A 17,483-nucleotide genomic window follows, 5' to 3' on the forward strand; every position below is an offset into this window, starting at 1 on the left:
GTGGGGGTCCAATCCAATCCCCAGCACCTAGGCAGGCCCTACTTAGGTGCTGGTGTCCTGAGCAGGGCATTCAACAGAGCTGCTCTGTTCCTCATTCCTGAAACACTTTTGCTCTGTGTTCCAGAATTCTGTCTTTCTAGCTGCCCCATTCACAGTGATTTAAAAGCTTTCCACCCGACTTTTACAATGCAAGATGACCCTGAAAGGATGTATTTCAGGGTAAATTCTCATATTACATGTTCTCTCTAAAGCGCCCCACCTCACACGTGACTCCTATACGTATACCTTCAAGACAGACCTCTCTTCCGAGCTCCAGACCTATATACCCAATGGTCTTTCAAACGTCTCAATGCAGCGCAAGCATTAATGGAGCACCTGCTATGTGCCAGTCACTGCTCTAGGTATGGGGTTGGCAGCCAACGAGACCAATAAGCAAGTCCTCGGTCCTCATGAAGTTTACATTTTAATAGATGACAATGTAAGACAAGATGAAGGGAAAACGAATGAATGGAGTGAGGGTGGCTGACTTTCAATAAGGGGGTCAGAGATGGCCTGTCTGAGAAAGCGGCCTGATGACAGGGAGTCAGCCACCCTAAGGGAAGATCGCTCCAGGGGAAGGGAACTGCAAGCGCAAAGGCTCTGAGGTAGGAATGAACTTGGTGTCTGGGAGGGACAGATGAAGGCCAGTGTGGCGGAGGCAAGGCGAACCATGGAGCTAGGAGCAAGGGGAGAATTGGAGAGGACGGCAGAAGTCTTGATGACGATAAAGAGTTTGGATTTTATCACAGCAATTAAACTAAATATATCCAAAACTGAACTCCTAGTGTTCTTCCCCAAACCTGATTCTCTTAGATTCTAGGATCTGGAACATCCCTGGCATCAACGAATGAGTCAGCCCTGCCATCGCCAAGTTACGGGCTTCTCCTTAGGCGTCTTCTCGCTCCCCAACTGCTCCTCCTTTATGCCATTGCCTCCCAAAGAAATACTAGTCGCCCAGATTCTCCTGCACATTTCAGACCTGGTATGAAACGGTCTGGTGAACATCTCCACTGGTGATCCCACTGGCACCTCTAATGCATGTCCAAAATTGAACACTTTATCTATTTTCTTAAGCCTCCTTCATTCCTTATCTCCATGAATGAGAATACCCAGTTGCCTAAGGCAAATATATCAGCCCCTTCTCCCTCACTCCCATCTCCAATCAGTAACTAACTTCCGTTGATTCTATCTCTTCGATATCTCTTGGACTTGTCACATCCTCATCATGCCTCTATTAAATTGAGGACCTCTTCCTCCTGCAATAACCTACCTGGTTTCTTGGCTTTAAATCTCACTCCTTTTGAATCCACTCTCCATATTGCCTTCGGAGTGAATTTCATGAATCACAAATTTTCATGATGTTACATCCTTGCTCAGAATTCTGTAAAGACTCCCTATTGTACAGAGGATAAAGCCCAAACCTCTCAAAAGGACACAAAATACCCTCAAAGACCTAAGACTCTTGACAATCTCTATTATTTTTATTTTTCTACTCTCTACAGCCCTGACATGCCAGTTACACTAAACTACAGCTCTACACATGTGCAAAGGTAACCCATGTCCAAGCCAGGCTGTTTTCCCTTTCTAGAATCTTCTCTTCTCTTGTCCATCCAGAAAACTCTGTTAAATATCATTTTTGTTGAGCGGTGCGGGTCCCTCTTGCCCTCCATTTATCCTTCCTAGCCACAGTCAGAGAGCCTGTATACCAGACTCATCCCACTCAGTGCTTGCTATGGTGTAAATGTTTCTATCCATCCCCAAATGCATGCAAAAATCCTAATCCTCAAAGGTGAGTAGGTGATGTCCTTGAGTCATGAAGGTGAAGCCCTCAGAATTAGACAGTGCCTTATGAAGATACAGGGAAAAGTCTGTAAGACTGGAAGAGAGCCCTCACCTGACCATGCTGGGGCTCTGATTTCAGATTTCCAGACTCTAAAACTGTGAGTGATAAATTTCTGTTGTTGATAAGCTACCCAGTCTGTGCTATTCTGCCCAGACTTAGACAATGCCAAAGCTCCCCTTGGCTATAGCTCTTCACCCTGGTCCCAGAACAAGAGGCTATGTAGAGTCCACCCGAGTCCTGCAGAGCTGCAACCAACCTACAGCCCTTATAGGATGAGAGTGAGCAATGAATATTTGTTGTTACAATCCATTGAGATTTTTGGACTGTTGACGCCAGAGCAAAAATAAGACTTCCTGCTTATGAAAGGGGATATGAAGAAATCAGAAAGTAAAAAGGATTGTTCTTTTGGACAAGGTGGTTAGAGAAGGCCTCTCTGGAGAGGTGACAGTTTTAGTGGCCATGAGGAGGATCCAGCCTCCTGAGCAACCTTCCGACTTGGTGAACTGAAAGTACAAAGGCATTCAGGTAGGAAAGAGATGAGAGTATCTGAGGATCTGAAGGAGGGCCAGTGTCTGGGCAGAGAAAGTGAGAGGAGAGTGGCATGGGATGAGGGGAGAGGTAGGAAGCCGTCAGTCACAGCGCTTCACAGATCACCCTGAGCATCCCAAAGCATTCTGCTGAGGACCAGTTCTTTTCTTGGCACATAATATCTGTTGGGTCATGGTTAGGGAGACCACTCAATATACTGTCCAAATTGGGACACTTTTGAGAATGAAAAATGGTACTGCTAATAATTACCTTAGGACAAAATATGCAAGCTGGGGATGTCCTAAGCAAATAGTGATGTATGGTCACTCATGGTCCTTTTATTCCCCTTCTATGAAAGTATCCTTTATCCTTGAGGCTTCTGCCTCAAGCTCCTCATTCACGATCCAATCCCCTTCTGAAACTGAAATCTTAATCCAAAGCTCACTGGATGGGGTCTGACAATTAATTACTGAGTTCTTGACTCCTATGAGTGGATCCTGTTCCCTGTACTCCCTTAGAGCTGGCTAGATTCTTGATATAAACTGACTGCTTATCAGCACAATGCCATTTCCTGTCCAATCTCTAGAAATTACCACTGCCTAGAATTATCTTACAGCTAGGATTGGTTTTGCTACATCTCTGGGATAATGTCCACCCAAAACATTCCTAGTGCACACTCTAGCCTTTGGACCTCTAGACCAGCTTAGAAGTCCTGGCCAAGGTCAGGATCTGAACTGGGCTCTTAAGGACTGCTCAGCTGCTGGCTGAGGACCTCCTGTCACTGGCTTCCGGGACAGGTCTGGTACCTTATGGAACAAAGCATGAAGAGAGTCCCTGCTCTGCCCTCATGGAAAGAAACTGAGTCCATACTTTTACCTTGAGAATGGACCATAAATTCTTTGGAAAATATACACAACCAAACCGACCCTAAAGTTGGAACAAATGTGAATCCTGAAAAATCAAGGGTTTGTCTCTTATTTTTCACTTACTAGCTGTTTGAGGGGGAAGCGTACAGTACCTCACTGAGTTTGTTCCTACATGTATAAAAATCAGACTAACAACGTCTAAGTCACATCTTTGTTGTGACGATTCATTGTGATAAAGCCTCTGAAGGCATCGAGTGCAGCACCAAGCCTGGGCGCATGGGAGGTATGAATCCAATTTTTGTTAAATTTGAAAGAAGCGTTTCCCAGTTCTGCTGCTGCCGTGACTCCACACATGCTTTTTCTCCGTGTATCTCCTAGTCTCAAACAGCCCACTGAGGCAGCAAGAACATTGTCCTCTCACCTCTCACCCCCAGCATAGCCTGGTCCTCGACCAAGCAAGACTCTAGACTAAAAGGTTTCTCTCTGCTCTATAGTCCCCTTCCTCAACGAACAAGCGGGTAACTCCAAATCCAGAAGATTCTGACAAAATTCCTCATTTGCAGGGATGACTGACTGCTTGGTTGCTAACTATGACTCGGTGCTACCTTCTGTGGGAAGACCAGCTTATGAAAGGAGACATGCCTATTAGCTGCAAGGGGCTACCTAGAGCTCTTGAGTTTTGTCTGGGATTCTGATGAGCTGTCCCATGTGGGATGAATATTGGTTGCCTTGATGATCCACTCTATGTGCCAAGTGAAGATACTCAAAAATGCTTCTCACTGTTGTGAAGTCGCACAGCTAGCTGCCTGTGCCCAACCTCCAGGATCCCCAAGTCAAAGTCACAGGGTTCCTTCCTGGCCCCAGGGGCAGATTTCAGTCAGCCTCTGTGCCCCCTGCTGGGGTTAGCTTTAGCTGTTCTTATTACCCTGCTCAGCCAGACACAGGTTAATTAGCTGGGGCGTGAAGTATGTTGGCATGATATAACCCAGAAGCCCCAGCCTCCGCATTAGCCCAGGGGACTTCAAGAAAGGTGTACACTCAACCCCCCAGAGAGCTCAGAAGGTGCTCCTGGGGTGCCACAGCCACTGTGTCTTTGAGGTCCTCAGGGTCTGTCCCCTCACCTGAGCCCCTGAGGGACTCAGATGCCAGAAAGCCCCGTCATCTTCTCTAAGGCTGTTTCAGTAGAGCGACTTCCCTCGGGGAGTCTAGAGCCAGCCACGCCCCCGGCCACCCTAAGCCCAGTCATACCTGAGACCACCAGCCACCGAAGGCTGGAAAACAGCACTTAGTGGCCGCTTACCACAGTCCTAAGAAAGTGTGTTTGCATTTCCTTCTAGGGGAATCCACAGGGATCCAGAGGAGTTTATAGTTAGCCTGAGAGAGCTATCTTCAAGACCATGGGGGAGACTCACCTCCTCCCACAGCAAGATGGAAGCTGTTTAGATAGCCTAGGGCAGCAGCCCTGTTCCTGGGCATCTCCTCCCTTTATACTGGAGGAAAAACAAATAATACCAAGAGGTGTAGCCCAAGGATCTGCCAGGAAGCCAACCACTAGAAAAGGTGAGCAGTGCCTTCCCCAGAAGCCACAGAGCCCAAGGAACCCACAGCATCCGGCGCCAATAAGGCTGTACTCTGACCTGGTGAAATGCCAAATTTGCCCAGAGGCTCGCAGAATGGGCGAGCCGCAGCCTCCTGTTCCTGAGCCAGCAGCTTTGAAAAACAGATCCCGGTTAGTGAAACTCTTTTGAGTCGGACATGGCAGAGCACAGTGGAGAAGGCATGGCCTGCGTCGAGGCCACGGGAACACACTTGGCGTACACATAACTGAAAATTTTACAGAGAGAAAAGAACTGACCCCAAAGGTGAAAAAGCTGCAGTGAGAATGGCAGATAGAGCCCAATCCCGAACCAGCAGAGGTCCCAGCTCACGATTAGACTCCTACAGCTTGGTTGGTTTTTCCGGCCCCCATTTCATCTAAGAAGCTGTAGTCCCAAGATGCCTTGGCTCAGGACTCTTAGCTGAAGGAACATGGTTTTTTGGACAGGGTTCTGTGCTAAGCCATGTTCACAGTTTAGTTCTGGACAGAGTTCTGGGTTGATCTGGGCTGAAATTTTGCCTGTGTTACGATCCTCCAAGAAATCTGAGAACCTTCCAGTTGGAATAAATTTTTCTTCCTTACCTGCTGGTAGCACTTTGTGGCCACATCCATTACTGCAATAATTCAAAGACTGCTTTGTAATATAAGTATGTGCTTGTCATACTCACTAGGTTATGAGCTCTTGGAGGGGAAGAGCCATGTTGTAATTATGGCTGTTACTCTCCCAGTGCTAAGCACAATGCTCTGTGTATAGCAGTCCCTCCAATGTTGTGCTGCATTCAAATGACATCAGAGGCAGGCGATTGCAACATCAAGTTACAATGTCAGAGTTCAAGATCTTGCACGCCAGTCCTCGCTGGGATATCATCACGGAAGTCAATATTCCTTGCACCCCAGGAGGCTACCACCATCAATACGACTGAATTATGGCAGCCTCGGCCTGGCTAGCTTCATAACAGTAACATCTCACCACATGTATCACAGCTCCATGCCTCAAGGGACAGCCATCTTGTCAGGGGACCATGCCCCTCGGGTATGACCCCAAACTTCCCTACAAACAACTAGCACACAGTAGGTTTTCCATATTTGTGGTTCACAAAGTGGCCTAGCACCTAGATCACCTAGGAAGCTTTCAGAACTATAATTCCTGGGCCTCATCCCAGACCTGCTGCATCAAAATCTCTTACCCTTCCCATGCTGCCCTTGTGGTCCTAGCATGCTTCCCAGCCATGACCGCAGTGCCCACTCCCTCAGTGCAGAAGCAGAATCATACCCTCCCCACCTCCGGCCACCACCATGCACTTTCTGCTCAAGGAAATGACCTCTGTGGATTACTAGGGGTGGGGGCAGGGTCTTTCTACAGAGCAGGTGCCCTCCCGACTCCCCAGCTCTGCACATCACTAGCACAGTAAGACCACAGGTCTTCAGTGTCCAGGTTCTCGAGGACCAGGTAACAGAGGAAGGGGGCCCTGGATATACCCATGCTGGTTTTCAATTTCCAGGACTTGGCCTGAAATACAAATTTGGACCAAAGCAATGCCCAGGTTCCCTGCTTCTGTCCTGGGGCCACCTATGGGTTAATGAAACCTTTAAGGAAGCCTAAAGAAATAAGAAGAACATCACCTCAGGAGAGGAAGTTCACATAGCCCTGCAGCCCCCGGCCCTGATCTCAAGCAGATCCCAGGAATTGTATTTACTACAGTGAGGCTGACACTTTGAAACCTTGGCTGATCCCAATTCTGGCTCCAAATATTTGAAAAAGGCAATTTCCAAGGGCTCTAGCTATTGTGATCATATTTTCTGGGCCAAAGAAAAGGTTGCTTGAAATTGCACTTGTCTTGGAAAATCTGGGATTATATATTTACAGGGAGTGCCAGGGCTCAGCCACAGAGAGCAGAGAACACAGGACATGCTTCCCCCGTGCACAGGGCATTGAGGTTGTACCTGCCTATTTAAAAATAAAGGTAGCAAGCGATGTACCTGCCTATTTAAAAATAAAGGTAGCAAGCAATGTATGTGACCTATATGAAGGAAGCCGTAAAGCTGTTATATTTAGAAAAATGGAAGTAGATGAACAAAAAGAGTGACAGACCATGTTTCTGGATGGGAAAGCTGTGTATTATAAAATGCCTATTTCCCTCAAGTTAATTTATAGTTTAATAGGAGCGCACACACAAGAACCCAATAGGGTTTTTTTTTTTCCCACTCTGACAAAATGATTCTAAAATTAATCTCGAACAACAAACAGATGAGAATAACAATGACTATTCTGAAAGAGAAAATAATTAAGGGAGGAAGGAGTAGTTTCCAGCTCTGCCAGATATTAGAACATATTATAAAACAACAATTAAAATTATTCAATACCGGTGCTAAGATGGAAATAGAGCAGCAGAACAAAGTGGTGACTCAAGAAATAGACTTAACTACATTTGAGGATTCAGTATGTGATAAAACAATTCATTTCCCTCAAATCAAAAGGGAAATGAATTACTTAATAAATTGTGTTGGAAAACTGCATAATAGTTTGCACAATATTATACATTCATCTAAATAAACTCCAGATGGATTAACAAATTATATTTTTTAAAAATCAAATTACTGAGAAATAACCAAAAATAGAACAAACTGTTTCTCAGATCTGTGGTAGAATAACTTTGTCAGCTTTGAAGAGAAGTCAAAAATATTGAGAGATTTGTCTATGTAAAATGTAAAACAACTGTACAATGCAAAATAGCAAAGCTAAAAAAACACACACGCACACAAGAGATTGAGAAAACATGCATATCTAATAGCATAAAGGGTTTCTATCCACAATATAAAAAGAGTGCCTTCAAACTGGAAAGGAAAATGCCAACACTATGCTCTCACAGCCACGCGCTGGTACAGACAGTTGCTACAAAGGGACAGCAAATAGCAAAGGGCCCATGTCCTTGCTGGACAGGGCCAGACCCAGACCAGTTGGTGAAAGGCCAGGATTGGAGTCTCTGTCCAGGATCCTGTGATACAATCCTGACACCCCTTTCATAAGTCTTGCTCCCACAGGGACAAGCCTCTGGCCCAGCGGTACCCAGCAGTCTCTCTCCAGACCCTACTTTCTCCTCCCTTCTTGTACTCAGCATAGCTGTGGCAGCAGCCAACCCCTTTGGGAACCACTGCAAACCAAGTACCCAGACTGGCAGTGCACATGTGTGTGCACGGGTGTGCATATCCGTTTGTGTGTGTGTGCATCAGCACATCCAACGAACACCCTCTTTAGCGCAGGCACAAAACATACGGTTTCTCTCAGACCCTGGTACTGCCACTTGGATGTTTCCATTTTTACCAGCGCCCCGACTCTGTTCTCCCACCTTTCAGGCCCAAGCATTTAACGTGGATGACGTGTATCTATGGTGGATGAGAAGAGGGGCTGTTGCCTCGCACACACTCAATGAATCAGTGCTAAATGAAAGAAGGAATCTTCACGGGAGCAAGCCTAAATGCATCTGTATCGCTAATACTTTCTAGTTGAAAAACTAAATTTTGAATCACAAGAGCACACTTTAATTTACATAATTATGTCTATCTTCATGTTACAGTGAGCTCTCTGAGGTCAAGGACTCTGCCCAATTCTTCTCGGGATTTGTAGCACTTATCATAACATTTGGCACTTTGCAGAAGTCGACGAGGCTGTGCTGTAGGGATATATGCAACTTATACCTATTAAACCAGCAATTTTTAAAAGGCCACACAACTACCGGAGGTTTGGCAATGCTGATAAGGTTACAAGTGATATATGTGACCTCCACGAAAAAAGGCACAGTTGCTATGTTTAGAAAGTAGATGAACATAAAGGAGAAATATGCCATGTTTCTGGATGGGAAGGGCACGTATCACATGAATCTTATTCTTAACCTTAGAGCTTTTGTTACTGGCATTATGAACTGGCACATTTTGGGGGAGCAGTAGAAGAATATATACATCAAGAGTTATAAAAAAACGTTCATACCCTGGCTCAATGACTCACTCCTGGAAATTTATCCTAAGGAAATAATTTAAGAGGAGGAACAAAACAGCCATATCCACAAAGATGGTCATTGCAGCCATGTATAATGTAATTGAACATGATCAGTTGATAGAGTCATGGCTCATTCACTAGACAAAATATTCCATAGATATTAAGATATTAAGAATGATAATTGTCAAAGACATGTAGCAATCTGGCAAGATATGAAGCATCATGTAAACTTTAAGACACACAGAATATGAGATGGTATGTTCACTTTTCTTAAAACCACAAGAAATATGTGTATAAGTGGGTAAGAATAAGAAAAAATGGCTGAAATTGGCTTTAGTTTAAGGAAGTGAAATTCAGAATAGTTCATTTTACCCTTTAAATTTACTTCAACTTTTTAATAATAGAATGTACTAAAAGCTTGTGTTGGGTATTGAGCTCCAGATACTTCTAGAAATAGAGTTAAACACATATAGGGCATGGCAACAAGAAATCCCCCCTTTATCTTGAGCGGGATCACCCCCCAAAGCTCCCGTTTAGAATTTGTCCAGGAACAGTCATACCCTCTTAGGCAGTTAACTTTTGTACATAGTAGGTGCTCAATAAAACAAAGATGGATGGGAAAATGGATGGGTAGAGGAATGAGAAAAGTAAAAATTAGGACAAGGCTTCAACACAGGGATATTGCTTATTGGTATACAATACTAGCATAGTTCCGACAAAGGTCATGCATCCAGCCCTCATGAATTGAACTCTTGTCAATCTCTGTTACTTCATGGGAGTAACTCAGCCAACAGTTAGCTCCCATACTCTGGCCTAGCATTTTTGTCCTAAGACTTCTTTGTCCACCCTGCTGAAAATGACCCCTTCGATTCCGGAAACCTGGTGCAGGATTTGGAGTAGAAGTTTGCTCTGCCAATTAACAGTTCAAATTCTAGCCCATCACTTAATGGTTCTATAACCTCCGAGCTCATTACTTTATCTCTTTGACCTTTGTTTTCATCTGTAAAATGAGAAGATAAATATTCCATAAATTGTAGGGAACAGTCATATCTTCCCAGTGACATAAAAGATTTAAAAAATATCGACATCCTCCCTTACCCCATGCTTTCTCACTGCCTTAATTCTATAGGCCTTCTAGTTTAGTGTAGCCCCACTTAAAATGCAAATACCCAGATTTCTTCATATTTAGAATTTGACAAGACTCAATTATCCTAGACCAGTGGTTCTCAAACGTGGGTGGTTTTTTCCCCTCAGGGGTTATTTGGCAATGTCTGGAGACATTTTTGGTTGTCACAACTGGCAAGGGGTGGTGTTACTGCCTTGCAGTTGTGCACAGGACAGGAACACTGCTAAAACATCCTGCCATGCATAAGACTGCCCCCCACCAAAAGGGTTATCTGGTTCAAAATCTCAGTAGTGCTGAGGTTGAGAATTCTGGTGACCCTATGACCCAATCCACTCTTTTGCTCAGCAATGGGTGTCTGTGTGTCCAGGAGCAGAGGTTGGGGAAGAACTCAGGGAGGAAGGGCCAGGAAAGAACTAGGGGAGGACCTTTCCCACAGCGTGCTTATGCAGAACACTCTCTTTTACCTCCCAACTCTTCAAGGCGTGGCTCAAACTCTGAATCCTCTGTAACATTTTCTTTGAGCACCCACTTCTCCCCCTCTTGGTCTCTCAAGATTCGGCTGCTGATTTGTAACTTGCGCTGTATACATCCCAGGAGGCCCTGCCTTCACATTTCACACATATGCCATATACATTAGAAACTGAGCAATTAGGATTCACACCTTCTCATGGTGGTTTGCAAAATGGCGAAGGCAAGCTTGCATTTGTGAAGTCTCTGCATATCTCTGGTGAAGGCTGTTTTGAAACTTCTTTTGAAAGTGGCTGCTAATGGACTGATAATTGGTTTCCTGGCTTCCTGAGACGTGTGAAGCACTCTGCTAGCCTGTCAACAAAGCAGCAAGTGTTGCGCAAACCACCATCGGAGTTATTTGTATTCCTTATTGTATGGCTTTTTGTGGAGGGATCACTGGACATGGTTGTGCTGGAAGGGCTCTCTATTCTAAGTAAGGGGGTGAAAGGTTGGAGCTTCTGGGAAGGTGAAGAATATGTGCGGCCTGGCCAGAGATTTCTCCCCAGGACATCAAGCTGAACACATTTCCTAGGCAGAGACTCAGTAGCTGTGAATCTAACGCATGGTGCTTGAGCACAGGGCAGACACTCAGTAAGAATCGTTGAATGGATGGAAAGTGGTACTACTTCCAACTGATTTTGAGCAGCGATCCCTGGAGATGTGAATTAGCCAAGGAGGAAAAGAGAGATTGAGGAGAGAAGCCGGCTCTACCTTTTCTTCCAACATGCTTTTCACTGCTAGAAACACCACCGTCTTTAAAACCTAGATGAAAAAAGACCGTCTATTGAGCATCTACTACTGTGAGGGCAGCTCAAAAGCCAAGAAAATTATTCTGAAGTCTCTGCTGGCTACAGAAAATGTTTCAAAACATGAAGGGAAGAGTGTATTTGTGCAGTCGCGGCAGGGCAATTCCCTTGTAAGGAACTGTTTTTGAAGAAAATGTTTCAAGAGAAGAACAATGCACTGCTTTGCACTTTTTTGAAATTCGGGCCATCAAATATTTCCCCAGTCTCCTTCTTAATTCTCAGAAGGAAAGAACACTATTGTTTGCTAAGTATTGAGTTAATATTTATTGTTACTATTGTGTGGTAAAACTTAAGACACATAAGCTGACTTTCGCTAGAGGTGCTTTTGTATTTACATTCATGACCGCTTGATAAAACACAGAGACTGACTGTACTATTTTATATTTTTATAGATGGCTTATAGATGTTGTCCCTTTTCTATTGATCACACACTATGATATATTTGATCTGGGGCCAGGAGCAGAATGTCAAAGTTTAACATTATCCCTCAATCAAAGTATGACCTGCTGTGTAAAATGACCCACTTTAGGAAGTGGTTTCCAAGCTTTCATTGTGGAACATGTGAAAACAGGTCAAGTCATAGCTATCTTTTTCTGTAAATAAGACCATAGAGGCTTGGGACTTTTGGAGCCAGAATGGAGTGCTACCCTCTGAGATAAGACTAGTAAATCAAAATCCAGAGAGAGGTCCTGGCCACAGTCACAAAGCAGCGATAGGACAAAGAAACAAGGCTCCAGATTTTGAATCCAAAGTTATCTTGGTGCACAGAGACTGTCTTATCACCATCCTTTGACCACCAGTTAGATAGTGAGCTCCCTGAAGGCAAAGCCTAGAACCTATGGAAGCATCAGCTTAGCGGCTGGGTACTCAGTAGAGAGCTGACAGATGGCGCGCCCTCACCTTCATGAAATACAAATGCGACCTTGCTATGTGGTGCGAAGGCATGGGGCCAGCTGGCGCTCTCTGGCCTCCTCCGCTGAAGTCAGCATCCTTGAGACTCAAGCTGTGCTCTGCTACATCCAAATGACTAGAAAAGCCTGAGTGATGGGACTGCCTTGGGGATGCTATCCCCCTTAGCCCACAATCATCCGGAAGAAGAAACGCCATGCTGGCCTCCTAGAGCGCCTGCTTCACGGTTCTCACCAACAAGCCTCCAGCTCCTCTTCCTTATTTTAAACCACAGTGAGCATCGCTTAACCCTTGTCAGGACAGCTCCGTCTTCTTCTCAGACTTTGTAAGCACTGGAAGCTGCCAGCCACGCTCTTGAAAACCAAGGAACTGTTGGGCGGCACTTCAGGGTCCTCCACCCTTCTCGAAGTTCTAGAAAGATCTCCTAAAACTATTCTTAAGAGCCAAAAGGTCAAGTAAACCCTGGAAGGACTTGAGTGACAGCACCCCAGGTAGCATTCTGCTTGTGGAGCAGAGAACTTTATCCTGCCCCCAAGGAACTAGCTGGTTCCGCTGCTCACTTCCTTCCTGCCGGCTTTCCACCCCAGAGGCCTGACACTTTCCAGTTCTCCCTGCCTTGTTTTATACAGACAGATTTCAGAGATGCACCCCATATGGTACGTGGGACTCCCGCAGCAGTATCTTTACCTTTTGAGGCCCTGCCTCCAACCTGCCTCGTGGCGCTCCACCCCACCCACCTGCTCTTGCCTAGGATTGATCTCTATGACTGTCAGACCTTTTGTTTCTGTGTGTCCCGAACTGCCCCCTGCTAATCTCCCTGGCCCTCCAGGTCCCCTTAGTGCCAAGTGTGCCAAAAGGCTAAGACTGTCTAAATTCTAGCCACGTCAGGTCACAGAGATGGGTAGATTTCATGCAATTTTGTTGTTTTTGATAAGGGTGATCTGTTTAATGTATATGTAAGGGTGATTTGATCTTTAAACCTTGGCAAGAATGTTTACATAAATTCACAAGTTTTCATAAAATGCTTTGTCAAATCAAACAAAGTGATTTTTTTTTTCTTCTTGTTGTTGTTGTTGGAAAAGTATAATCCCCACGGTGCGACCCGGCTCACCAACTCACACACCGGACTCTCAGTTAGCTGTGTCGTTATTCCCTCCCCCAGCCCCGAGGGGCCACCATCCTCCAGCGTCAGCACTCAGAGGCCCTGAGAAGCCTGCCGAAGTGGGAGAGAGGAACCGAGGGTCAGGCTGTCTGTCCTTCCCCGAGTGAAGCAGACCGAAAGAGATGGAGAAAGTCGGACGGCGAGGGTTGGGAGAAGAGCTGACAGCCCAGAGAAGCTGGAACCTTGGATTTCTCAACGGAGGCCAAGCCTGCTCCGCCTTTAGTTACACACAGCCCCCTCACACTTTCCAAACCTGCTGGGACCCTGGACTTAAAGTACTATTGGCACCGAAAGAATGGCCATGCCAACTAAGAAGAAGAGAGAAGGGCCTCCTTATTATCTCCATAGAACAGAGTGATGATTCCAGCCCTTTCGCCAAAAGGTTAATGATCCAAAGATAGCGCGATCCCCATCCCTCCCTAAATCCAATCTAAGAGGCAGCGATTTGAGGAAACTTCTTATGTCCTGGCAAAGCCACGATTTCCCACAATACCCTGAGGCTGGGGCAGAGTCTACACTGCTACAGACCCGCCAGTCCTTTCCACTCTGGCTTGACTATCTGATGTCACTGGCAGCAACAAGGGCGAGGAGGGCAAGCCTGGGTCTGAGTCTGGCGGACCGAGCCTCAGTGGCCTCCGCCTTGCTCTCCAGCATCACCAGAGGGGTTAAGACGGCATTGAGGAAGGTCCCCAAATGTCAAGGACAATCATTCTCAGTGCTATGGTCTACACGGCTGCTGGAAATGAGGACCCCACCAGCAATGTTGTGAAGAATAGGAGAAACCAACCAGAGTGAAGCTGCTGTTACGACCTGCAAGGTTCCCAGGGTTGGGGCCCCGGGATGAGAGAGGAAACGGGCCCCTGCCTCTCAGCGGAGACCCCAAACTGGCCTCCTCCCCGCTCACTTACACACGCAGCCTGGCTTCTTAGCCGACCACTGGTTATTCTTTTGGCACGTGATTGCCTTCTGCCCCACCAGCTCAAAGGCAGGCTGGCACTCGAACTTGAGAGTGTCACCGTGGCGAAAGCGGGAGCCTTCCCTCCGGCCATAGGCAGGCACGCCGGGGTCACCGCAGCTGCCCTGCTCAATCTCTGAAAGACAGGAAGGCGAGAAAACAGAGACGAAAGGTGATTTCATTCCTCTGGCGGAGCTGGAGGTCCCTATGACATGCCCTGCAGCTCCCCTGCCATGATTCGGTGATCAGAGTGACACAGATAGGATCTTTAATGAGAAATCCTGCATGTCCTGTTTAAACGCAGTAGCCAAGGAAACAGGCCTTCTTGATATCAAACGCCTGAGACTTGTGTCCATACGAGGTGTCCTAGGATATTCGCATTCTGGGAACGATATTTTCGTTCCGGGAAAGTGGGTCTATAGTCTTTGTGAGATACCTGTCCTACCAGCTAATAACTCCCAAAGTTTGGAGACTTCCTTACTGAACTTGATTATGCATTCAAATTACTATCACTTGATAGATCTTAAATGCCATCCATTCCTGAGTAGCAAAGGAAGCACAAGACAAGAAGGCAGCTGATGCTTCGCTGCCTGCCTTTCTCCAAACCAGAGAGTAAGTGAGAAGCAAAATGTGCTGCTTTCTAACGCAAAAGCACTTTCATGAATGTATGTATGTATGTATGTATATATGTATGTATGTATGTGGGTGTGTGTGTATGTGTATATATATATATTCAATTTGAGATGGTAGCAGGTAAAATGAAACAAACGACTCAATAGGTATGCTTTTAAGTTCTTTTGATTCAACAGTATTGAGTGAGACATAGACTGGGTTCTCTGAGACAGCTCTGGGGCCTGGACTCAGGAGGCATGATGGGCTGACTATCTCATGGGAGAGTCAATCAGGACCCAGATACTTCAGGAAAGGAGTCTGTCTTGGTCAAGTCCCTGGAGTTTCCTCCAGAGCCACCCCTGCTTCCACGAGCCCTGTGTTTGGTGCTTGGAGAGATGAGGGTGGAGGAGGCAAGGGGGGAGGGAGGAGGAGAGGGGAGCAGGAGGAACTCTGTTCCAGGGAGGAAGGCGCCCTGCGGGAAAGACAGGGAGTAAAGAATGAAGTGACAGATGGTGAGGCGAGGTCTGTAAGAGTCCCACGATTTGGGAGGGAGGGGCTGGAGTAATGGGATGTTATTTGGATACCTTCCCAGGCTTGTCAGGCCAAAGGGACCCTGGCTTTTCTGTAGACACCATTATGGGCTGTCAGGAGCTGTAGTCCCTAAAGTCATCACGTGTGACCTGACAGAAATGATTCTGTGAAAGCTTTCTTATTGCAACCGTTGGGCTTCTGTGGGCCGATCCGGCTAGCCCCATGCACTGCCAGATATGAACCGGTCCTTGGCTGTCACATTCATGTTAACCCCAAACCAGGGCCTCCAGTCTACCACTAAGAGCTGGCAGAACCAGGCATGCTATAGCTGGCATTGTGTGTGATCTCAGTCAAATGTCTAAGGTCCTTGGGTGTAGGGGAAGGAGGGGGGTCTGAATGAACATGCCACCTGACAGGTCTAAAGACTCAAGTATAGATCAGGTCACCCACCTCTCATCTTACACGTTCCCTTGGCCTTCCCCTCTCTACACACGCACCTGCTGAAAGCACAACTGAACCCTCCTCCTTCGAAGCTGGCTTTCCTCATGCCAGGGCTGGGGGAGGGCATACACTGAGGCCTCCTGGGAAGGTGGTCCCTTTGCTCTAGGTCCCAGAGCTCCAGGGTGTCTAAAGGAATGGAAGAAGGGGCCCTGGTGACAAGTCAACCTGGAGAAGCAAGCAGCAAGGCCCTCCTTCCAGGTGTCCCCAAACATGCTCTCTCTCTCTGAGGTTCGAAACCCTGGCAAGGACTCTCTGCAGGCATTCTGAGACCTGATGACAGTTACCCAGTGCTTGAAGACAGAGCTGGATCCTACTGTCCGGGATGTTTAATGTTTCCTAGTGAGACCCTGCCATGCCACAGAAGATGTAAACGTGGGGTACACCTTCCTGTGTCCCTGCTCATGGCAGCTAGTCTGAGGGTGTGATTAACTCATGAGAACCAGTGTCCTTAGAGGAAAAAAGGAAAATCTGTGCAGTTCCCCCCTCCCCCACTGTGTAGACAAGGCCCTTCCCACATGCCCACGCCCAACCAATTTCTCATCGATAGTACCAGAAACACATAATGAGCACTTGCTGTGTGACAGTCCCTGTGCTAAAGACTTGAGATCTGGATATGGACTCTGCTCTCAAAGGCTGAACAATCTAGTCATGACGCAGACAAAGGAACAGATATTTATGACGCAGGGTGATTCGTGCTGTGGATGTGCTGGACGGATCACCTCCCTCAAGCTTGGAAGGTGAGGCTCCAAATAGGGTCTGGGGAATGAGCACTAACCTTGGTCACAAACTTTTAGGGGTCCCCCAAAACTCAGTAACCAGACAAATAATATCTTAGTGCAATATTTTTTAGAAAATCAAAATTAATGCATATAAATCAAATCCAACATAGGGAAAAAAACCCCAACAAAACTTAATAAAGACCAGGTCCAAACAGCACTTACACGACTCACCTCATCTGCCTGACCCTAGTCCTGGCCATCAGAGCCTGTTGGTGTTTAAAATGTTAATAATATTTGTTATCATTGATATTTTGCATGATCTTAGTTTTTAAAAATATTGCATCGAAATAATATTTATCTTAATTTTTATTAATATTTATCTTAATTTATCTTAATATTTATCTGGAATTTTTGGCATTCCTTACTTCCCTCAAAGTTTATACCCAAGGCGAATACCTTGCTCACCTCATCTCAGTCCTAGCCCTGGCATCAGGGAAGGCTTCTTAGAGGAGGTGGTTCCTAAGCCGAGGCCTGAATGAAGTCTGTGCAGGAGTCAGCATGTCAAAGGACAGGTGGGATTCATTCACAAGAGCCAAGAAATGGAAACAACCTAAGTGTCTGTCAATGGATGAATAGACAAAGAAAAAGCGCCTGTGTGTGTGTGTGTGTGTTTGATGAAATATTATTCAGTGTTAACAGGAAAGAAGTCATGCCATTTATGACAATATAGATGGACCTTAAGGGCATTATACTAAGTGAACTAAGTCAGACAAAGACAGATGTTG

The 17,483-nt window shown here is 46.1% G+C and overlaps 1 protein-coding gene across 5 annotated transcripts in view; it reads right to left on the reverse strand.

Annotated features, from left to right (window-relative positions):
- CSMD2 (CUB and Sushi multiple domains 2) overlaps positions 1-17,483 on the reverse strand; it is a 544,176-nt gene that overhangs the window by 195,551 nt on the left and 331,142 nt on the right. For all 5 annotated transcript variants that reach the window (XR_001597587.2, XR_001597586.2, XR_001597588.2 and 2 more), the window contains exon 13: positions 14,289-14,471. Coding sequence is in view for 2 of the 5 variants with exons in the window: in XM_016150537.2 (XP_016006023.2) it covers positions 14,289-14,471 (183 nt within the window). In the remaining 3 variants the exon portion in view is untranslated. The remainder of the gene's footprint in view (positions 1-14,288; positions 14,472-17,483) is intronic.

This window comes from Rousettus aegyptiacus, unplaced genomic scaffold (genome assembly GCF_014176215.1).
Source record: "Rousettus aegyptiacus isolate mRouAeg1 unplaced genomic scaffold, mRouAeg1.p scaffold_m13_p_1, whole genome shotgun sequence".
In the NCBI taxonomy this organism is placed as follows: Eukaryota; Metazoa; Chordata; class Mammalia; order Chiroptera; family Pteropodidae; genus Rousettus; species Rousettus aegyptiacus.